This window comes from Tiliqua scincoides, chromosome 2 (genome assembly GCF_035046505.1).
Source record: "Tiliqua scincoides isolate rTilSci1 chromosome 2, rTilSci1.hap2, whole genome shotgun sequence".
NCBI lineage: Eukaryota > Metazoa > Chordata > Lepidosauria > Squamata > Scincidae > Tiliqua > Tiliqua scincoides.
This window is the reverse complement of record NC_089822.1, coordinates 264,006,534-264,030,858: the sequence shown is the minus strand read 5'-3', so window position 1 is coordinate 264,030,858 and position 24,325 is coordinate 264,006,534. Positions and strand designations below refer to the sequence as shown.

The following is a 24,325-nucleotide window of genomic DNA, read 5'->3' as shown; positions in this document are numbered from 1 at the left end:
GAAAAAAAGAGAGGCCAGCAGCCACGATCAGCCTAGAGACCAAGGAAACCAAACCTCCAGTGCCTAAGGACTGCACCCCATTAGAATATAATTAGTGCCCTGATGCATCGGATCAAAGAATCTGTCAGCTTCCTTTTGCCCACAGGGGCTAATGAAATGCCTCTGGGAGGTTAACAAGCAGGCATCAAGGCCACAGCCCTTCCTATCTTTTTGCTTCACAGCACCCAATATTCACAGGTTGGCTTCAATGAACCACCAGTTGTTGTCCCTTCCCCCCCCCATGAGTTAGCCTCAACCTTTTAAACAGGGATGTGAGCTTGCAGCTGTTACCACACCTTGATACCATCTTGTGAACCACACGTTAAGCCATTTCCGCCCAACGTTGCATATACGCAGCAGGGATCAAATGTGTACACCTGTGGGCCAGGCAAAAATCAGTTTAACTATCAATCTTATGAAACAGGTTTTCCTTTTGGCTGTTCTCAGGCTACTGCTGATGAGTTCTGATGTTATGGGGTGGGAGAAAGCACTGTTTTGCCCCCTTCCCCACACCACTCATTTGTTGTATTAACTCTATAACACCCACCCCTTTTGCAGTCTTTTCCCTAAATGAAAAAAAACTCCAAATGCTTTAGCCTTTCCTCTTTAGGAAGGTGCTTCCGATCATTGTAGTCATCCTTCCTGGCACATTTTTACAGCTATGGAATCGTTTCTGGAATTGGTCAACTAGAACTGCACCTGCTGGAGATGCTCTAGGAGGATTGCTTGCTGCAGGCAGGGAGCTGGACTAGATGACCTCGTGGGTGCCTTCGAATTCTATGATTCTCTGAGATGCAGCTGGACAGATTTGCACAGAGACACTGCAAAGCTGGCTGTTTTATTTTCAACCCATTCCCAATAATCTCTAGCATGGAATTTGCCTTCTCCGCGGCTGCCACGTACCAATCTGAGCTTTCCTTGAGCTCCCGATATCGACTCCAAGGTAGTTAGCTGCCTTGTGAGACCATCAGTGTGTCTAAGGTGCTATTACCTGTGTTGACCAGCCCTCCCACCATCTCAGAAAGTCCTTCACACCCCTGGGAAAGAGATGTTGGGAATTTCTGCATAGAAAATCAGTGCTCCATCAAGCTCCAGCCCCCAGGTCTCTTTCCTAGATAGTCACAACCTATTTGGATCTCATCAGAGTATACATGAAGACAGCACCTTCTCCATCTATAGATCAGCTTGCTCTCAATGACAGGCGCTAGGCCAGTTAAAAAGTTGACAGTCTGGGTCTGTGCCTGGACAGGACCCCCCCCCCGCCTTGCCTGTCCCACCCATTGACACCACCCTTTCTCCACTGTGCCCCCCCCCAAAAATGCCCCCCTGATGCCCTCCTGATGCCCTCAACCCACCTGATGCCCTCCCAGAAGCCAGGAAAAGCCTGCAGCCACAGTCTGGGAATTTCAAAGGCCACTTTCCCACAGCAGGAGGGGCAGGAAGTGACTTCCACTGTTTACATCCCACCCTTCTCCCACAGTATCCGCTCCTCTCTAGGAAAGGCTGCACTTGTTCCGATTAACCCTTTAAGGCGCTGACGCTGACACTCAGGAGTGATGGTTCTGAATGGGACATTGTCCCAGGAAAGGCATTCACACATTCTCATTTCCTAAGCAAGTTTATAAACAGATGGGCTCCTGGCTACTACAGTCTCAGACCTCTCCTAAAGGATCACAGTGGGAAATGGGTCCATTTTTGTGAGCAGCACCTTATTCCCGTCTCAAGAGTCCCTGCTTTGGGGTCCCCCAAACCCAGTGGCATAGCTAGAGGGGGGCAAAGCACTACATTTTGCAGGGAGCCTGCAAGCAGCCCTGACCTCTCCCCTTTGGAGCCATTCTGGGCCACGAGAGCGAAACAGAGGCAATGCCACTTGCACACCGCAGTGAAGCTCCCTGCGAAACTTAGTGCTTGCCCCCCAGCTACACTGCTGCCCAAACCACTTGCACAATCTGCAAAAAGCTCTTACACGTAGGATGCGTTCACTTCAGCCTAGAAAAAAGGCACTGGGAGGGACATGTTTGAGATGTACAAAATTATGCACAGAAGGATAGAGATGCTCTTTTCCATCTCACACAACACCAGAACCAGGGGACAGCCACAAAAATGGAGTGACAGGAGAGTTAGGACAGACAAAAGAAAATATTTCTTTACTCAGCATGTGGTTGGTCTGTCACATCCCTTGCCACAGGATGTGGTGATGGTGTCTGGCCTGGATGCCTTTAAAAGGAGATTGGATAGATTTCTCAAGGAAAAGTCCATCATTGGTTACAAGCCATGATGGGTATGTGCAACCTCTGGATTTTAGAAGTAGGCTACCTCAATATGTTTTATGCAAAGGAGGGCATCAGGCTGCAGGTCTCTTGTTGTGTGCTCCCTGAGGCATCTGGTGGGCCACTGTGAGATTCAGGAAGCTGGACTAGATGGGTCTATGGCCCACTCCAGTGGAGCTCTTCTTATGTGCAGAACTTGGGCTCAGTTGGCTGTTGTAAGTTGGCCTGAGAGGATCGTAGCCTGTGCCTTTCATGAGCCAATAGACAGTCAGTCTGAGTTTGTCTGAGCCAATAGTTATTTTGTCTAAGCCAATAGGCTCACTTGCTGAGTACCTTGTAACAACCCCTTGAGAGTAGGAGGACCAAATGGAAAACTGCTGCAGGAGAGAAGGCTGCAGTACCACTGGAGGAAAGGTAGAGGCTGCTGTGTGCAGAGCCACTGAGGCTATAAAAGGGGCTGCACCAGCACAGAGAGCTCAGAGACCACCAGGGAAGAGCTGCTGTGAGCAGCTTTGGAGAGTGTTCTCTACAGAGGAAGAGAGACCTCCAGGGAAGAAGCGTTGCAAGGAGTGAGCTGGGAGAGACCAAGCTACAGAAAGGAGCTGAGGAGAACGCTGGAGGAAGGAGCCCTTGGGAGAGCCTCTGAGAACCAGGGAACAAACATCCAGCCTTTGCCTCAAGTCCTGCTGCCTTGAGTCTGCCTGCCTCAGGTCCTTAGGGAATTTGGAACGAGGTCATTTTGATTTGTTTGGTTCAGGTTCCGTTCCTCCTAATAAAAAGCCTTAAAACTTAGCTTGGTGTTCTCTTTCGATCCTGCATAATATTATGTTCTTATGTTCACTTCCTTTGCACGAGCCTGATCTGTTCTATGTGCTGTAGCAAGGCCAGCCAGCAACCTGACCACTCCAGAGATTTGCTTTTTTTTTTTTTAAAGAATCAAATAATTATAATACTTTTGCTTATGCTTTTTATAGAGTAGCTTCAACTCAGGCTTCAACTATTCAGGGTAAAGCAGCATGCACTCTCCCGCCAGGAACCCACCCTGCACAGCAGCTGCATGTTCAGTTCTGTATTTTCAATGGTGGCTTGAACCAGGTGCAAAAGATCCACCTGCAATTGGCTCATGACCCACCTAGTGGGTCCTGAACCAGTTTTGAGAATGCCCTGTAAACCTCTTTGTGAACTTTTTTTTGTTGGAAAGTTTCACATAAATATTCTGAGGGCACAATCCCAAGCAGGTCTACTCAGAAGTAAGTCCTATAGTGTTCAATGGGACTTTCACTCCCAGGAAAGTGAGGTTAGGATTGCTGCCTTAATCTATTACTAATAAAACAGTCATCCCTCCCAATATGATTTTCACATATGCACTGTGAATATTAAGCCCATATTTCTTTTTCCATACCAAAATTGGTTTTATGGTCTGGGAAGAGGCAATCCAGTCAATGAGAGCTGAGACTGCATTAAAAATCATGCTATGCGGCTGTGTGAGATGCATTGCCTGATGGGTAGTGCGTACCCATGCTCAGGTTCATATTGGCTTTCAAGGTATGTGCACTGCGCAGAGTTGTGTGTGTACTCACCTGTATACACCGCCTTTGATCTGTTATCAGGTTCCCCTTTGAGCCCCATCACTTCAAGGTCCACTCAATGATCTACTAGACACCCCCCATTTAGCTTCTAGGCTCCACCCCCACATGCTTATGTCACAAAGATGGAGAACTCTTCATCTCTTCCAGAGAGTCAACGTGAAATAAGTGTTGTAATGTGCAGGAGCATTCTGGCCAGTTACAAAGCAGGTGAAGCAAGAACAGACTCATGTAGCTTACTTATTTGCTTAAAGCATTTATGGGAGTTCACCCCAAAGCGTTCAAAATGATTTAAGCTTAAGTTAAAATAGTTATATGACTATATAAGCTAAATCCTCCGCAATTGAAGCTTTTAACTGTCATATACATCAACCCAAGCAATGATCAAGTAGGGCAGCCAAGCAAAGCCACAGGAAAAAGAAAGTGAATTCCTTGAGCCAAGAGAGGGCAAGTACAGGTTGATTCTCTGGAAGAGCTTGGATCGTTGGTTTATGACATCAGAAGACTCCCCCATTGGTGAATCCCTGTAGGAACTGCAGCTTGGTGCGAATGTTAACTAACAACCACTGTCAAGGTCCATCAAGGCTGCAAAGCAGGGTATAAATAAAGTCAGAGAAGACACTGCTTGGCCTCCATGCTCTAGAAGGGGGCTTCATATTATCTCATTGCCCGCATCTTGGCAGAAGCATTATATAAGGACGATGAGATCATATGAAGGGCTTCTGGTCCAGACAGCTGTATGACTGGCACACCTGCATCTTTCTTTGTTCATGTTTCCTAAATATGCTCTGAAGAGGACTTTATCAGGCGACCTCAAAAAGTAAAAAATCTCAAATTTTCAAAAAGTATGAAAAATCTCTCCAGGGTTGCCTTGTTGCTCAGGAATGAGGATTCTGGCAACAGAGGGCAGAAAGAAGAGCCGTAGGTCACATCTGGGGCTATCTACTTGCCTTAAATAATAATAAATTATTATTATTATTATTATTATTATTATTATTATTATTATTATTATATCTATGATGAAAAAGGTACAGGGGCTGCTTTTTTCAGTGTGACTTTTAGTTTGGCCCTCAAGGCTCAGAGTATTAGTTGAGAAGGACTTGAGAGGAGTCCTGTTTGCTGATATAGTGGGGAGCATGTTGTGTGGCACCCCATCCACTCAGTGGGCTCTAGAGCCTCAAATCCAGCCATTTCTGCTTCAGGACTGATACATTTCCCCTCTGACCGGGCTGCAGGCGACAGGGCTGAATACATAAGCCAAAGAAGATGGGATCTGCCTCCAACCTGCATCTTCCAACATATTCCTTCTACCTAAAAGTGGCTAGGAGGGGGTGTGATGTCCCAGAAAGGGGGGGGGCGGGGAGGTGGTTTGCACCCTTTCATTGATCTAAGTCAGTAATTGATCTAAGTCATTGATCCTTCCATCAAGCCATTAGCTTTTAGTAGGAAAATCCCATCCTGGGGCTTATAGCAGCTTTGGGAGAAGCTTCGAATGGCAAGATGACTCTTCCCCAGGCTCTATGTGCCCATCACATTTAAAGCTCAATTTAGTAAAAACAAAAGCTATGGATCTAAACCACTGGTTTCCAAACTTTTTAGCACCAGGACCCACTTTTTAAAATGACACTTTATCAGGACTCACCTAGGTTTACCAGATTATTTTAAAAAGGTGATCTAGAAACAAATATTTTATTTATTTGTAATAACAAGAAAAAGACCCTCAAACATTTATCTCCCTACGCAAGCTTGCAAAACTGCAGGAGCTGAGCTCTTTGCAGTATAATTAACAGCTACAGTATCTGATTTTTGAATAGCCTCAGGTCTTGAAGCAATTAGTTATCTGATATTTCCATCACCCTTTGGGGACCCACCAAAAATCAGGTTGTGACTCACCAGTGGGTCCTGACCCACAGTTTGGGAACCACTGATCTAAACAATTTTGGAATTCAGTGCCTAGAAAATCAAGGTCACAAAATTCATACATCCAATTTCTTGAGCTTGAAGGCAGATCCAGAGATATTCTAAGCTGGAACTTCCAGCAAGCCCATAAAGAGGGCATGAAAGTAATGGGCCTCTCCTGCTCTTACCCTTTACAGCCATGGGTAGTCTGCATGGCATACTGTCAACGTATGTGTGTTTCTCAAGGGTCATTGCAATAGCCACGCATTTTTTCTAGAGACTCTGGAACCATGGAAAAAGTGCATTTTAAATTCCTCTGGGGAAAAACAGAAATGTTTATTGTATATAATGCTTATTTTGCCATCTTATCTAAAGACAAGTATAATTGCCTTCATTCTCTTCAAACAATTAATTTTTTAAAAATCTGCCTTTGATAACAAAGGCACCAAAAAGGCACTGAAGCATATCTTTATGATTTGCCCATTGGAAAAACAGGAGGAAAAATGAGAGTTGAAAATCACAACCATCAATACTGTAAAAACAGGAAGTTTTTATTAGCCAGACTTAGAAACTGTCTTCTCTCCTTACTGTCAGGGTTATCCAGAAACAGAACAATCAGCTGGGGGGGGGGGGAGAGCCTAACACTAAGTTTGGCAGGCACCTGGACGTGCCATGCAAGCAACCCCTTTTCCTCCCTTTCAGAGTCATTCCTGCAAAACTTAGTGCTTTGCACCCCCTCTTGCTACACCACCGAGAACAATAATGTAAGATCTTGCAGTTCCTTGTTTACTGTCAATGATGGCAGAATGAGCATCCACACCTAAAAGCCCTCTTTCAAACTGCATTCAACTCATCAGAAAAAAAACAACACCCAAACAGACTTTGCCACCAGCTGATCTGAAAATCTGGACATCGTTCAATGTTCATAGAATCACAGAGTCGGAAGGGACCTAATAGGTCATCTGGTCCAACCCCCTGCCTTAGGCTGTTCTTTTACAGTTTAGTTTTTCAGTAGTTGTTATCATCACACGCAGTTAGTGTTACAGTAACTGTGGACAAAATTAGCTCTGTGAGACCCCACATCATGTCATTTACACAATAAATAATGTATCTTTGAAAAAAAAAATTGGGCCATCATAACCTTCTTTCTCTAATTAGGAACCTGTTTCTGAAACAGCGATAACTTCCTATTGTGAACTGTCAGTTTTTATCTGCATGGACTTCAGAGAACTGAAGGTTTTCACCGACTGAAAACAATCTCCTGTACTCATTGCCCAGGAGAGCTTATTCAGTGATTTGGTGTGTGTTTCCAAGCAGAGATCGTGCTGCTGAAGACGGAGCAATCCAAAGCAAGAGGGAATTTGAGAACTGAGGGCTGAACCCAGGAAGACGCCTTCCCTTGGTCCATCTCCTTCAGTATAGTCCACATAGGCTGGCAGCAACCCAGAGGCTTTCCAGGTCTAGCATCTTTCTTAGTACTACTAGTGGTTAGTACTACTACTACTAGTACTACCAGGGATTGAACCTGGGACCTTCTGAAGACAAGGCAGAGGCTTTGCAGGTTTGTCCCGTAGTAGACCGTCTGACCCGATACATAGAAAGCATTGTGTGGGAGTAAACAGCAAGTAAAATGGTATTTTGTTAAAAAAAAAAATTGCCTTAAAAATATCTCAATCCTTCTAAAGGAAAACAGTTTATTCATTTTCAACCTTCCTCGCAGAATCCACTTGTTCCAGTGGGGGAAAAAAGGCCTTTGGAAAAAACACAGAACTCTCACCCTCAACCGTCACCAATTTCACAATTTTGCTTTTTTCACCCCAGATGCTATATTCCTGTGGCCTTCCTCTGGTGATGGTACACATTTTGCTTGCAACCCGTACACACAGTGGCAACATTAAAGCACTGTGGCCACATAGGCTTTTAGAGTTCATGTATGTAACCATTCGGTTGAAAACTGCGTTATCTTTTATTTGCTGTCCTCCAAACAATGCTGCGAAATGAGTCTCTGCTACTCCCATTTTTCAGAAGGGGAGGAACTCAGGGTGAGAGAAAGCGACTCTCCCCAAGAGACGGAATTGGTCCACGTTACTGGGGGTTTGTCTCCGAAGGGGTTTCTCTTCTCCGCCAACAGGTCTGAGCTGTTGCTTTTCCCCGCGTCCAAGCACTTCAACGATTTCTCTGCATTATGGATCCGTTCGTGCCTAATGAGGGTCGACTGATGACTAAAGCTTTTCCCACATTCCGAGCATTTGTACGGCTTCTCCCCGGTGTGTGTTCTGTTGTGGGCAATCAGGGAGGACCGGTCGCTGAAACTTTTCCCGCAGTCTGAACACGAATACGGCTTTTCTCCAGTGTGAGTTCTCTTGTGTGTCGTGAGCGTCGATCTGTCACTGAAACTTTTCCCGCAGTACGGGCACTTGTAAGGCTTCTCTCCTGTGTGGATTCTTTCGTGTTTAACCAGGTGTGGCCGCTGACTGAAGCTTTTCCCACAGTCCAAGCACTTGTATGGTTTCTCCCCTGTGTGAGTCCTCTCGTGTAGAATGAGATGCGATCTCTGGCTGAAGCTTTTCCCACAGTCCAAACATTTATACGGTTTCTCCCCGGTGTGAATTCTCTGATGAGTGATAAGGACATTTCTTCTGCAAAAGGTTTTCCAGCAAATGGAACATTTGTACTGGGACTCTCCAGTCAGGGTTCTCTCATGCACAATAAGATCAGACCCCAGCCCCAAAACCTGATCCAGCTGAATGCCTGTGTTTTCCCTTCCACCTTTGTGAATTAGTGGTTGCTGCATTATGTTTTCATTGAGATCTTCATACCCTCCCTGAGAATTAATAAACTTTCCCCCTTCTGCCTCTGGGTTGTTTCCCACAAGGCTCTCGGACTCTTGATCATGGTGGCCAACAGTGTTGTCTTCAGTATCTCTTGACAACATTCCAAAAGGCTCCAGTTCCTTAGGATGCCCCAGTTGATTTTTCTTCTTCTGACAAGCTCTCTCAGGACCTGCTAGGATAAGGAAATAATTCAGATGTGGATTTATCCTGGGCCAAAAGAAAGTGTGCTTAACTTTTTGTGTTGGCAACCTTCAGTCTCGAAAGACTATGGTATCGCGCTCTGAATGGTGGTTCTGGAACAGCGTCTAGTGTGGCTGAAAAGGCCAATTCGGGAGTGACAATCCCTTCCACACTGGGAGCAAGTGCAGTCTGTCCCTGGTCTGTCTCCCTGGCTATGGGCCTTCCTTCTTTGCCTCTTAGCCTCAGACTGTTGGCCAAGTGTCTCTTCAAACTGGGAAAGGCCATGCTGCACAGCCTGCCTCCAAGCGGGCCGCTCAGAAGCCAGGGTTTCCCACCTGTTGAGGTCCACTCCTAAGGCCTTAACTGGTGAAAAAATATTTGACCTATTGATTCCTCTCCCACCCCATACAAGCCTTTACTGCTAAGGCATGCCCATTCTCTCAAAAGCAAATGAAAACACATAGGGAAAAGGAGGGGGTCACTGCACAGCCCAAGTTCCATATTTCTTGTTTGCACTTAACATAAGAACATAAGAAGAGCCTCGCTGGTTCAGGCCAAAGGCCCATCTAGTCCAGCTTCCTGTATCTCACAGTGGCCCACCAAATGCTTCAGGGATTCACAAGACAACAAGAGACCTGCATCCTGGTGCCGCTCCTTTGCATCTGGCATTCTGAGGTAGCCTAAAACCAAGAGGTTGCACATACTCATCATGACTTGTGATGAGTGATGGACGTTTCCTCCTGAAATCTGTCCAAACCCCTTCTAAAGGCATCCAGGCCAGATGCCATCACTACATCCTGTGGCAAGGAGTTCCACAGACTAATTACACGCTGGGTAAAGAAATATTTCCTTTGGTCTGTGCTAACTCAAAGTCCGGGGAGTAATTCGATGACCAGAAAGGCAGTATATAAATACCCAGTTAATAATAATAATAATAATGATAATAATAATAATGATGATGATGATGATGATGATGATGATGATGATGATGATGATGATGATAATATTATTATTATTATTAACTCTCCCAATTTAGTGGAAGTCCCCTGGATCTGGTGTTGTGTTAGAGGGAAAAGAACATTCCCCTATCCACTTTATCCATCCTCTGCAAAATTTTGTATGTCTCAATCATGTCATCAGGTGCCTCTTTTGTATACTGAAGAGCCCCAAATGCAGTAGCCTTTCCTTGAAAGGGAGGTGCCCCTGCCCAGTAATAATTTTGGTTGCTCTCTTCTGCACTGCTTCATAACCATCTTCCACTCCATTTCCTGAACAGGGCACTCCACCCTCTGAAGCCATCTCTGACATGGTCCTGGGGACAACTTACTGCAAATCATTTATGAACTTCTGTCCATTAAATTCCTCACTATTCTCACTCTTATGCTTCTCTTTATATCCTACACTTCTCCCATTGTGGCACTCAAGGCAATGGGCGTTCATCAGCAGAGTCAAAACCAATGCTATCATCTACAAAGTGTTCTGCAAGTGTGTTACAGTGGGGTACAAAACAGTTGGTCTCAAGTGTTTACTGGTTGATGCCCCGAGGCTTCATTGTATCAGAAAGTGGCTTTAGATGGAACTGTGTGGATTCCAGTGAGGTGCCCACAACTATGACATATGCCTAGGCATTTCAAAGCACCCAGTAAGTCATGCAAAAGAAAGTCTTACTCAGTGAGGTGGCATCTGTAACAGCCTCTTGTTTGATCCCTTGGAAGTGGGGCTTCTTCCAAGTGACTGATGGAGCCTGCTCCAACTTGGAGAAATTCTGTATTCCGCCCTTGAATGCTCCAAGAACCTGAAAAAGAGCAAGAGTGAGGTCCTCGTTCAAAGTAGGACACTGAAGCAGGAACACTGCCAGTAAAGGACAGATGCCCCCTCAACACCTAAACCAGCGCCTGCTCTCAGGAGCATCTTTCTCTCTTGCCAGCTCATTAGCTCTACATGCTGAATGGTAATTCAGGGGGGCCCCAATCCGCGGATCCCATATTCATAGATTCACTTATCTGTGGATTGGGTCTGTGCCCCCCCATGGCATTCCCTTGTTCTGGAGGATCTTCTGAGCCTAGCAGAAGACATGCACATCCATCCACAGCCTCTACCATCCTCAGACTAACTCTTAGAGTCAAAAACATGTGACTTCCAATTTTTCGAAAAACTGGAAGTGACATTTTTAATGTCCCATTCCCTGCGTCTCCCAATGTCTTATTAGGCATTAAAAACGTCACTTCCAATTTTTTGAAAAATTGCAAGATGTGCTTTTGACTCTGAGTCAGTCTATGCACGAACTCTGCTGGGCTCAGAAGTCCCTCCAGAAGTGAGGGGAGTAGAGCTTCCCTTGGTTCCGGAGGGTGGAGGGCGTATTTGTGTTTGTCCTTATCTGTGATTTCACTTAACGATGGGGGGGGGGTGGAACTCCCATGGATACAGGGATACACCTGTACTAATGATCAAATGGGCCCAAAAATACTTTAAGTTGATATTGCTATAGAGGACCCCCCCCATATCCATGGACCCCATACCAATGGCTTCACTTATCGGCAGTTTTTTGACTCCCACATACCCATTACTTAACAGTAAGAACAGCCCCACTGGATCAGGCCATAGGCCCATCTAGTCCAGCTTCTTGTATCTCACAGCGGCCCCGTTTACTTACCTGTTTTCCTTACTGTGAGGCCAAGCACTCATCTCTCTTCCTTTGCAGCCTGTTATGGAATGCTAGAGGAGGAACATGAGAAGCAGTCAGCCAGAACACTAGAGGAGGGAGACTAAGAGGAAGCTTCCTATTAGTAGTCTCCCTCCTCTAGCATTCCGGCTGACTGCTTCTCATGTTCCTCCTCTAATGTTCTAAAACAGGCTGCAAAGGAAGATGAGTGCCTGGTGCCACCATAAGTATAGGGTTCCCTTTTATCAACAGGCTGGGGTGGAAACATATTTCCTGCAGATACAGGGGAGGCACCTGTATTTAGCTGATTATTTCAAGTCAAAGACAGACAGACAAGTACCTCAGATTCCCATTCTGCCTGCCCTTTTCCTCCTGTTCTTTCTTTCTCTCCTCCCTAGTTCTTAGCCCTTTCCTTTTCCACAAAGAAGCTGCACTTCAAACATCCCCAACAGCTGGAAGACTCTGCAGTGTCACACCAATTCAGCCACTCGGTATGAGAGGCTTCACCGGTGCAAGCAAAGCCGCACCACCATGAAGGACACAACTGAAAATAACCAAGATAAATACTCTTAAAAATACATGTTTGTTTTTGTCACTGAGTTTTGAATCCATTCAAGAGCAAGTCTTGAAATGCTGATTCTTGTCTCCCTCCCAGCTATAAAATTTGAAATGGTACCCCCTGTTATTCCACCCATGCACCCCTGTTTGCGCAGGTGAGGTTCATACTCTGAAACTTGAGCCTGCTCTCAGGCCCTCGGAACTGCCTGTATCACACCTGCTTACCTGCTCCTCCTGTTTCCCATCCTCTTGCTGCAGCACCAGGAACTCTTCTGCCAAGGCCACAGCTCGAGAGCAAGTCTCTGGCCCACCGTCCCTGACCCAGCTCTGCATTTCCGGAGGCAAGATGGCCAGGAATTGCTCCAGAACTAGAAGCTCCAGAATCTGCTCCTTGGTGTACTTCTCTGGTTTCAGCCACTGGCAACAGAGATCCCGGAGCTGGTCACAGGCTTCCCGGGGCCCCTTCGCGGTCTGGTAGCTGAACTGCCGGAAGTGTTGGCGCGGCAGGTCAGAGTGGACATTCTCATCCTCCAGGACTTCTTGTTTCACCTTCCCAGATTCTGTCTTGCCTTTGGCCCTGATGTTATCATTCAACTGCTGGGCTTCCCTCTTCAGGCCTGGAAGAAACTGGGCCCTCCTCTCCCTGGGACGCTGCCTGGTGTCGGCTGCTCCCTCCACAGGGGACAGGATGATCTGAGCCTCATCCCTGGATGCCAACCCCATTTGGTGGGGACTTCTCCCTTCAGAGTGGGAGGCCTCCATCGCCTTTAGAAACTCCTGCAGTTGGGCTTCCCAGGGCTGTGACAACCCCTTCTGTGGCTCATGTTTTACTGGGTCTGTTGTGTTTCTTTCCCATAATTCCTTAACACCCCCAGGCTGGAGGACTTGAGGGCCTTTATCTGCCCCCTTCCCAGGTTCCGGTGGGTCCGGCTCCTCCACTTTCATCCTCTGTTCCAACCCAGCCTCTGGTGTTGATGCATCTCCTCTTCTGCTTGCCATTCTCAGGCCTGGTGCTGCTGCTGCTCTCCCTTTCTTAATTAATTGCCACCAAATGTCTCTTCCTAAGAGGAGAAAAAATGGACAATTACAAGAAAGAGATTGTTCTAGCCTCATTCAGATCCCCATATAGGTCCTTTCCACGGTCACTGGTTAAGTGAGCAATGACAGATAGCAGACAATGGTGTTTGTTGAACTTTGATTATTCAGTTTTCACACACGCTGGTAATGTAGCATTAAGCAGGGTTATATATGACTCTATGGCAGGATCTTGCAGCAGGTTCTATAACAGACCAATTAGAGGGAGGGAACCTAGGGATTGGGCAGCACTCTGCTGAAGGGACAGAGCACAGTTAACCCATTTTTGGCCAGCCCACGGGTGTACACATTTGATCCCTGTTGCGTATATGCAACGTTGGGCAGAAATGGCTTAATTCACGGTACTTGAGTCCGACACGGTCACACTTCACTGTTAGGCTCTGGGCCAATCTCTGTCAGGTAACCTATTTGATTTTCTCACCCGGTCCCAAGGCTTTTTACAATGAAAACAAAATTAAAAGACAATTCACCACTGAAAATCAAATCTGAAACTAAATAAATCAATGTTAAAGAAAAGAACACCAGTAAGCAAATGTTTCTAACCAGATAAAGGCAGCAGCAGGAACATGCCTTCTCAACAGTTCTCCACAACGCGCACAATTTTATAAACCTCTTCTATGTCCTGAAAATACATAGAAACACAGGAAGAAGCCTGGTACTGCAAGAAACCAATGTGCTAGCCCAGCCATTCTCAGTGGGAGCCATAAGGCCCCCTGGAGGACCCTCACAGACTGAAAACTGAAAACAATAAATGTTTTTGTTTATCTGTTCATGTTATATCATTGTTTGACAGGGGAGAGGGCTGAAACCTGAGATGAGCTCCTAAGGGGAGCCGAAAAGGTTGCGAATGGCTGTTCTAGCCCACCACTCTCATCTCTTCCGCACTTCTACTTCATCTCCCTCTTCCAATCCAGGGAGTGGGAGGAATGGAGGCCGACATACCACCAGGTACGCAGGGGCAGTATATGGCAATATCTGCAGTGCAGGAACTCTTGGGCCAGCTTCAACATCTGCCCAGCCTCTTTTTTCTCTACTCCTTCCACCCCATTGTTTGGCAGAACGTCCAGCCTTGATGAAGACACTCTAGCCCACCACTCTCCTCTCCTCCACACTTCCTCTTCTGCAATGTTCCCCTCTTCCTGTTCCAATCTAGGTAATGAGGGGGAGGTGGATCGGTGGAAGCAAGAGGGTGGACAGAGGTGGACACCCCTGCCAGCAACCTGCTGCTCGGGCAACAGCCTTACAGACAGGCCAGGTCTGGTTGACACCCAAATGTCAGAAACTGTCTTAAGATGGGGTGCAGGAGGAGGGATTAAGCATTCATTAGACTCTCCCAGGCAGAAAATAAATTGCAGGTTGAACTGAGGTCTGTTGGATACAAAAGTAAGACCGTCAACAGCAATTCAGCAATGTGGAAGCTTGGAAAGCGCAAGAAATGTGCAGTCAGGACAAAGATTGCACCATGAAGGTGCAACATCTGAGAAATGGAGGGTTCGATGAAGTTTCTCTCATTGAATAACACTTGTAAAAACCCCATTTGAAAAAAAACAAACAACAGGGTATATGGTCAGTCTGCCTACATAAACCACCTTGATCCTATGTGACTCAAGTCTATGAGTCTTTGAGAAAGGTGGTATATAAATACTTTAATAAATAATAAAATAAATACAGCAATGGCCCTTCTGGTATTTTTGGGTAGGTAGGAGAGAAATAAATCTAACTGTTAACTGCCTCCAGCACTAAGAGGAAGGGAAGTGTCCTTTCTCAGGCTGGTAGCAGAAGTAAAGAGAAGCTTGTCTGTAACTCTCCAAGGTCCTAGGCAGAAGGTTCCTCTCCCAGCTCTTCTGCATTTTATGAGCTGGGACCTTTAGGAGCTCACAAAGTTGCAAATGATGAACACAGGGAACAGACCCCTACTCGGTCAGACCTTTGATCCGTCCTGCAGCAACTGTTACCCTGCACATGCCTGATCTTGGAAGCTAAGCAGGGTCAGGCTTGGTTAGTACTTGGATGGGAGACCACCTGGGAATACCAAGTGCTGTAGGCTTATACCATAGTCTTTCGAGACTGAAGGTTGCCAACCAATCCCTATTCTGAATGGCAGCTCCAAGGTCTCCAAAGCGGAAGGGGGGGATGCATGTCTTTGTTAGCCCCCTTCCTGAGATCCCCTTAACTAGAGATGCAGGTGGTTGACAACCCAATCCTATGCATGGTTACTCAGAAGTAAGTTCCATTACAGTCAATCGGGGTTATTCCCAAGTAAGTATGCTATAGCCCTAAAATCAGTAAGTCTTAAGAGGTGGAACTGCAGGTGGAACTGAAGTCTATTTGATGCAAAGATGCAATAATGACCCTTCTGGTATTTTTGGGGTGGGAAGGAGAGAAGTAAATCTAGCTATGATCTGTCTCCAGCACTAAGAGGAAGGCAAATGTCCCTTCTCAGGCTGATAGAATTGCAACCTGAACCTGGGACTATCTGCAAGCCAGGGATACATGCCTGAGACCTACAAAATTATGAAAAGGGTGGTTCGAGTGGATAGAGAGACATTCTTTTCCCTCTCACACAACACCAGAACCAGGGGACATCCACTAAAATTGACTGTCCGGAGAGTTAGAACAGACCAAAGAAAACATTTCTTTACCTAGTGTGTAATTAGTCTTTGGAACTCCTTGCCATCAGATGTCACGATGGCCTCTGGTCTAGATGTCTTTAAAAAGGGAATGGACAAATTTCTGGAGTAAAAGTCCATCACGGGTTACAAGCTGTGATGGGTAAGTGCAACCACCTGGTTTTGGAAGTAGGCTACCTCAGAATGTCAGATGCAAGAGAGGGCACTAGGATACAGGACTCTTGTTGTCTTTGGGGGTTCCCGGAGGCATCTGGTGGGACACTGTGAGACACAAGTAGCTGAACTAGATGGGCCTTTGGCCTGATGTGTATATGCAAGCTCCGGGTTTTAATAGCAGACTACCTCAGAATGCCAGATGCAAGGGAGGGCACCAGGATGCAGACCTCTTGCTGTCTTGTGTGCTTCCTGCAGCATCAGGTGTGGGCCACTGTGAGATCCAGGAAGCTGGACTAGATGGCCCCTTTGGCCTGTCCAGTGAGACTCTTATGTTTTTAACTAGGGAGTAAGGCTACGATCCTATCCAAAGGAAGACCCCCTTCGGCCTGATCCAGTGGGGCTCTTCTGATGCTCTTAGGATACATGGTCTACCACTGATCTATGACACACACACACACATACATCCCCACTGCAGGTACAAGTATTTTTATTCATCCTATTCAGAACAATCAATAAACACAACACAACACAACAGAACTCTCTCTCACACAAAGCTGGGCTTTGGAATAAGATATCAAAGTCTTATTACTGCTGGTGGCTTCTTAGGAAGCTGCAAGCAACGCTGTTGCACGTAGGGGAGAGCAGAGAAGCCTCCAGCGCTGGGCTCTCCCCTTGCAAGCACTGTGCCTACCAACCTGTGCTTTGCTGCAGAGCAAGGCGCTAGTCCTCATCGAGGTGCAGAGCTGGGAGAGGCATCTCCAGTGCAACAGCTGCCCTGGTCCCCGCTCCTGCCCCTTCCATCCAGCCCCAGCCGCGCCTGGGAAATTCAAACTGCACTCGCCTTTCCCTGAGCAGAAGAAAGAGGAAGTGGTCATAGAGGTCGAGAAGGGGAAGAAAACCACCCCGCTGGGAGCCGCACAGCAGCCTGAACTTCAGGCACCCAATGGAAGGCCGCCCATAGAGATAAGGTTGTCGCACGCGCCTCCCAGGCTTCCGGCTGCAGTTGGAAGCTCGACACTCCTGGTGGCAGGGAGCAGGACAGACTGTGCTTGATGGGGTGGCTGCTTTGCTGCAACGCGGGCTCTCTTCCACTGTCCTACTCTTGATGTGGCTGGCGGTGCAATCCATTCCATGCACACAACACCAGAACCACCAGGGGACACCCACTAAAATTGGGTGGCAAAAGAAAATATTTCTTTCACCAACCCCTGTGGAACTCCTTGCCACAGGATGTGGTGTTGGCATCGGGTCTGGATGCCTTTAAAAGGGAACTGGACAAATTTATGGAGGAAAAATCCATCACACGTTAAAAGCCGTGATGGGTGTGTGCATGCAATTAGTCTGTGGAACTCCTTGCCACAGGATGTGGTGATGGCGTCTGGCCTAGATGCCTTTAAAAGGAGATTGGACAAATTTCTGGAAGAAAAATCCATTACAGGTTATAAGACCTGTATGTGCAACCTCCTGATTTTAGAAATGGGCTATGTCAGAATGCCAGATGCAAGGGAGGGCACCAGGATGCAGGTGTCTTATTATCTGGTGTGCTCCCTGGGGCACTTGGTGGGCCACTGTGAGATACAGGAAGCTGGACTAGATGGAACTATGGCCTGATCCAGCAGGGCTGTTCTTATGTTCTTATGATGTGGTGATGGCATCTGGTCTGGACACCTTTAAAAGTGGATTGGACAAATTTCTGGAAGAAAAATCCATCACAGGTTACAAGCCATGATGGGTATGTACATGCAATTAGTCTGTGGAACTCCTTGCCACAGGATGTGGCAATGGCATCTAGCCTGGATGCCTTTCAAAAGAGACTGGACAGAATTTTGAAGGTAAAATCAATCACGGGTTACAAGCCATGATGTGTTTGTACAGCCTCCAGATTTTAGAAGTAGGCTGAATGCCAGGTGCAAGGGAGGGCACCAGGATGCAGGTCTCTTGTTGTCTTGTGTGCTCCCTGAGGCATCCGGTGGGCCGCTGTGAGATGCAGGAAGCTGGACTAGAGGGGCCTTTGGCCTGATCCAGCGGGTCTCTTCTTATGTTCTTATTTGTGCACTGTGCCCAAATCTTGCTTGCCATGGCGGTGCCCATGAAAAGCAGCTTACTCAGTTCTGAATAAACAACAGATTCTGAACAGGGAGTTGGTGACCCGGTCCAGGGAGAGCACAGCGAGCCATAAGGGAAACTTGAGGCAGTTATCTCAGTGGCCTCTGCTCCCTCCTTGGTCCCTTCTTTAGTGCCATTCTGGATTGGAATGGAAGCTTCAGGCACGGGTACGGGGGCATTTGGCACCCTGTCTGAGAAACCAGAAGATCTTGGGCTGCCCTGAAAGACAGAGAGGCTGAGCCCCTATATAGACAATGTACTTTACAGCAGTCAGCACCAATGGAAGAGGAGAACCATAGTCTATCTTGCAAACCACACAAGACAGTGGCTACATTACAGGTTTGTGCTAGGCCCTGTGAAATGATGCTTGGACAGCACATGTAGTGTGTGGCCTGCTGTGCCACACCTTGCAGGCGCAGAGGTATGCAGCATGTCGGAACTGTTGATCACCCAACATAGGGTCACTAGGTTGTTCTTTAACCCATTTTTGCCTGGCCCACAGGTGTACACATTTGGTCCCTGTTGTGTATATGCAACCCTGGGCAGAAATGGTTTAACTGGAAAAAGCTAACATCCTTCCTTCTGGCACTGAACACCAGTTGCAAAAGGTGCTCTGACAGTGCGCTACTCAAGTGTGCTGCCGGAAGGGCTGGTGGGAAGACCTGTGTCTTCCTGCCCGCATCGTTACATCTCTCACCTCTTGCTGGAGCAGGTAAGTCAACAGGTAAGGCAGAAGGGTGGGAGGGAGGTTGGAGCAGGGGCAGGGAGGGGGCAAAAGTGGATGGGGAGGGGGGCTGGGGATGGGCAGATTGGGTCTGGGAAGGGGATGGGTTCAGTGGCGTGGCAGCTATGGATTCTTAACCCCCTTCCCAGACATGATCCCACTGTGCAGGGCCGTGTGGACCTGTGTCAGTTATTTAGCAAGCATAGGTCCAAGTAGTGCCCCCCCATGCGCCATGGAGGTTTACCCCCAGATATTGTCCCCTTACCTAGAGGAGACCTATGCCACTGCCCCCCCACCATAGGATGCAGCAGGAGCCACAGTGTCTTAATCAGTGGAGAAGAATTAAAAAATAAAATGGAGCGAATAAAAGGGTAGCACATTCCACAACATGAGGTACCAGGGTGGGGAGGACTTGGGGAACACTTGTTTCAAAAACCAGGGTGCTGCAAACTTGTTTGTCAAACTTGCCGCAAACTATTTTGTCAGTGAAAGGTTGGGGGATATGAAAACGAGCTTGCATGTATCACTTAGTATTAATTGTATTTTCCTCTCACTCTTCATCTGGGGGGCACAGATGAGGTTCTCTATTTTCATGCTCTGTAGACCATAGTACTTTCTATGTTGACTGTAGTAGCTATTCAGGGGTTTGGGCAGGGGTCTTTTCCAACTCTGGTGGTGATGCCATATACTGAACCCTATGATACAATCTTCATTCAAAGAATGGACTCATTGAGCTACAGCCCCTCCCCAAGGAAAAACACCCCATCCCCCTTTCAAATCCAGGAATGGGGCAGGTTTGGCGGCAGTGACGGCCTAACTCCCTCCCTGGGCCCGATCCACTGTTCTGAGTCAATGCATACCTGTGCCAGTGAATTCACTGGCACTGGTCTAAGTAGGACCACCACCCCCCGCACTGTAGAAGCTTACCCCTTGGTAAGAGAACAAATGTCATCCCCACCCCCTACAGAATGCAGCGGTAGTCATTTTGGTGCAGGGGAATGGATAGGAACAGGCTCAAAGTCTTATGTACATGTCACTGAACTGTATATCCTTCCAGTTTTTACCCTCTTCTCCTTTTCCTCAATTCTCTCCCTTAGTGTTAAAATCTTAATTGTAGACTCTCAGGGTAGCAATCTATTATCTTGTTCTGTAAAGTACCATGTATTTATCTATTTTAGCAAGTCAAATAATAGCAGAGACTGTGCCGTTTCTGTTATTGTTTTAATTTTTTATTAAGTGTTCTCTATTTTTTAATAACAAAATGAATCTAAAAATACAGATATAAAAAAGCAAAATCTTTGTGATACTTATTGTGAAAGCAATGTCATGTCATTTTACGAAAAAGGAATATATGGAGACATTTTACAAAAAAGAAATATATGGAGAAAGTGATCAAAACTACAAACTTACAGATGGCCAATCCAGAATCTAATAAAGGTCAGTGTGGCATTGCCATCTCTTGTTTTCAGGCAAGAAATAGAAGGCGAGTGAGATGTTTGTGTTTTTAAGGTTAACTGTGTAGAATCTAACAATGACTTCAATTAACACAGGGTTCTATATCACAGAGATCTAAACTCTCCTAAGTAAGGACACCCTAGGAAGTCCATACATTGCTCTTTTTCCGACACCCTCTGACGGATCTTAGTGGCAGCCAACTTACCAGTTTGGGACAGTCACTGTGTATGGCCTGCAGAGTAGCTGGCAATTAAATCATAAAGTGTTTAAGGGCCCAGTCCTATTCAACTTACCAGGTGCAATGCAACCACCATGCAGCCCTGAGGTAAGGGAACAAACGTATCCTTAACTTGAACAGGCCTCCATGGTTGCACCCCCAATGCAGGATGCAGCACATGCCCTGTTGGTGTGGCTGCCTCAGTGCTGGAAAGTTAGATGGGATTGGGCCCTAAGTCATGAATTTTCTGGATTAATCAATTACAAAAAGGTGATTGACTAAAAGGCACCATGATTAACTGGGCAACAGATTCCCCCCCCCCCCCCCAAATACCTTATTTAATCCTTGGCATTTCCAAGTTGGGCTGAAAATGAACCTTGGTGAGCCTGTGCTGGTCTTGCACAAGCACCACTGAGTGAGATGGCCAGAGAGTCTGAGTCAGTACACAGGACGCATAGAGATGCTGAATACGTTTTGTGGGTGGGGGTGCAGAGGGCAAGGCTTAAATATCAAAGCAGAACCCACAGTGTCAAATAAAACACCTGCAAATTTGTTCAGTTTGCATAGAATTTTGCTTTGCTTTGCCATGGCTTTCCATGGCAGCCATTTTCAACATTTTTTTTCTCATGACACGCTGATCTCCATGGTCTACTACTCTATGGTCTTGTGATGTCAGTTTCGGCTTCCAGGAGACCAGATTCTGCAGCTCTGTTTCTAGGGCAACTGACTTTTGACAAACCTGCAGAGCTTTCCTTGTATACCAATGTGCCGCAGCAAACAGGTTGAAAAGCACTGTACAATGTGCGGAGTACACACGTAGCCCCAGATCCCACCCAAGAGTCTGCCTTATTTGGAGTCAGACCATCGGTCAATATTGTCTGTGCTACCTGTGGTTTCAGCCAGAGTTCTTTCCTAGGGTGGTTCCCTGGAGATGCTGCTACTGATTGGATGTGGTACCTTCTGCATGAAAAAGAGCACAGAGCATTTAATGCATCTCTTAGTGCATTAAAAAGTGTTTTCTTGGCTGTGGATTCTTTCATGTTTTATACAGTCTGAAATTGGAGAGAAATTCCCACCACTTGCGTATTGGTGCGCTCTCTCTCCTGCATGGGTTCTCTTATGTTCATTGAGACTCGACCCCGCACTGAAACTTCTTCCACACTCCAAACATTTGTACGGTTTCTCCCCTGTGTGCCTCCTCTGATGCGTCACGAGGTCTGTTCTCCGGCTAAACTCTTTCCCGCAAACTGAGCATTTATACGGTTTCTCTCCCGTATGGATTCTCTCGTGGTTAATCAGCTGCGACCTTTGACAGAAGCTTTTCCCACAGATCAAGCATTTATACGGTTTCTCTCCCGTATGGATCCTCTCGTGTTTCATACAGGTTGAGCTCTGACTGAAGGTTTTCCCACAATGTGAACATCGGTACGGTCGTTCTCCCGTATGGGTTCTTTTGTGCGTATTTAAATTGGACCTGTCACTGAAGCTCCTTCCACATTCAGGGCACGCGAACGGTTTCTCTCCCGTGTGCACTCGCTCATGCGCAATCAGGTGGGGCTGCCGACTGAAGCTTTTCCCGCAGTCAGGGCATTTGTACGGCTTCTCCCCCGTGTGCATTTTCTTATGGGCGATAAGGCGCGATTTGTAGCTGAAGCTTCGGCCGCAGTCTAAGCACTCATATGGCTTCTCCCCGGTGTGCATCCTTTCGTGAGCAATGAGTTCAGCTTTCCATCTAAAGACTTTCCCACACAGAAGGCACGTCTTCTCTCTCCCACCTTTGAGGATTCTGGAACAAGGAACTCTTTCATCAAGGTGCTCATAGACCGGTTGATAATGGCCATCTTCATTACCTGGCCAGTTGACCTGCTGGCTCACAGATGCTGCTCCCTGATCAGAGCGCTGGGAAATATCTGGCATAGGTCTTTCTGACAGCATCCAATATGACTGCAGTTCCCTGGAGTTTTCCAAATGGTTCTTCCCCTCCTCACAATGCTTTTCATCACCTGCTGACATAGGGAGAGAATCTGAATCATGGTTTGGGTCCAGGTTAACTGAGGGTCCGCCTTCTCCCACACATTCCAGCCCATCCTCTTAGGTCATCAGTGGGGGCTCTCCTACAAGTGCCACTCTTCCTCCTTAAGTCAGAGGGATGGTGGTGTGAGGGTGAGCCTTCTCCATAGTAGCACCTCAATTACATAATTCCCTCCTCCCTCATGGCCTTTTGAATTATGCTTTGTTATCTGATCTGATGTGTGATCAAATTAGTTCCCCCCCCCAAATGTTCTTATTATATTTATTATAATACTGCGATACTTCTGTACTGCAGCGAGTCATGGACTCTTCGCTCACAACAGGAGAGGAAACTGAACGCTTTCCACATGCGCTGCCTCCGACGCATTCTCGGCATCACCTGGCAGGACAAAGTTACAAACAACACAGTCCTGGAACATGCTGGAATCCCTAGCATGTATGCACTGCTGAAACAGAGACGCCTGCGTTGGCTCGGTCATGTTGTGAGAATGGATGATGGCCGGATCCCAAAGGATCTCCTCTATGGAGAACTCGTGCAAGGAAAGCGCCCTACAGGTAGACCACAGCTGCAATACAAGGACATCTGCAAGAGGGATCTGAAGGCCTTAGGAGTGGACCTCAACAAGTGGGAAATCCTGGCCTCTGAGTGGCCCGCTTGGAAGCAGGCTGTGCAGCATGGCCTTTCCCAGTTTGAAGAGACACTTGGCCAACAGTCTGAGGCTAAGAGGCAAAGAAGGAAGGCCCATAGCCAGGGAGACAGACCAGGGACAGCCTGCACTTGCTCCTGGTGTGGAAGGGATTGTCACTCCCGAATTGGCCTTTTCAGCCACACTAGACCCTGTTCCAGAACCACCTTTCAGAGCGCGATACCATAGTCTTTCGAGACTGAAGGTTGCCAACAACTCAACTATTGTAATATACAGTATTGTTTGGAACTTTGTCCTGCCAGGTGATGCCGAGGATGCATCGGAGGCAGTGCATAGTCCTGGAACGAGCTGGAATCCCTAGCACGTATGCACTGCTGAAACAGATGCCTGCGTTGGCTCGGTCATGTCGTGAGAATGGATGATGGGCGGATCCCAAAGGATCTCCTCTATGGAGAACTCGTGCAAGGAAAGCGCCCTACAGGTAGACCACAGCTGCGATACAAGGACATCTGCAAGAGGGATCTGAAGGCCTTAGGAGTGGACCTCAACAGGTGGGAAACCCTGGCCTCTGAGCAGCCCGCTTGGAGGCAGGCTGCGCAGCATGGCCTTTCCCAGTTTGAAGAGACACTTGGCCAACAGTCTGAGGCTAAGAGGCAAAGAAGGAAGGCCCATAGCCAGGGAGACAGACCAGGGACAGACTGCACTTGCTCCCAGTGTGGAAGGGATTGTCACTCCCGGATTGGCCTTTTCAGCCACACTAGACGCTGTTCCAGAACCACCTTTCAGAGCGCGATACCATAGTCTTTCGAGACTGAAGGTTGCCAACAACAACAACAACATACAGTATTATATAATACTGCTCTCATTATGACTTTATTTTACATATTGTACATTTTTACGTAGTATTTGTAAGCCACCTTGGGCATTTCTTTCAGCACAGGAAAGGGGGGATATAAATCTTTTAATTAATAGATTGATTTTATGCTCTGGAGAGAACCTCAGAACCAAACTGTGTTATTTATGCCATGAAGTGATGGAATTAAAACAGAAGGCACTCCTATTTTATGACCTCTATAAAACAGCCACGGAGAGGGGGGGAGATCTTCCTTGGAACTGTGGCACGTGGGAAGGGTGGCATTAACACTTTTTCCAGTGTGATTTTCTTGCCCAAAATTGCCCCCTTGGTAGCAAATAGCTGCTTCAGAGTGAGTTTGTTTAAAAATCTGCAAGAAAAGC

The 24,325-nt window shown here is 47.0% G+C and overlaps 1 protein-coding gene across 1 annotated transcript in view; it reads right to left on the bottom strand.

The window, feature by feature from the left end:
- Window positions 1-6,202: 6,202 nt before the first annotated feature.
- The window catches only part of LOC136639148 (zinc finger protein 721-like), a 37,233-nt gene continuing 19,110 nt past the window's right edge, over window positions 6,203-24,325 (bottom strand). The window contains exons 7-8 of the mRNA XM_066613161.1: window positions 21,550-22,417; window positions 6,203-8,433 (exon numbers count right to left, since the gene is read on the bottom strand). Coding sequence (XP_066469258.1) covers window positions 7,803-8,433; window positions 21,550-22,417 — 1,499 coding nt within the window. The 3' untranslated portion in view covers window positions 6,203-7,802. The remainder of the gene's footprint in view (window positions 8,434-21,549; window positions 22,418-24,325) is intronic.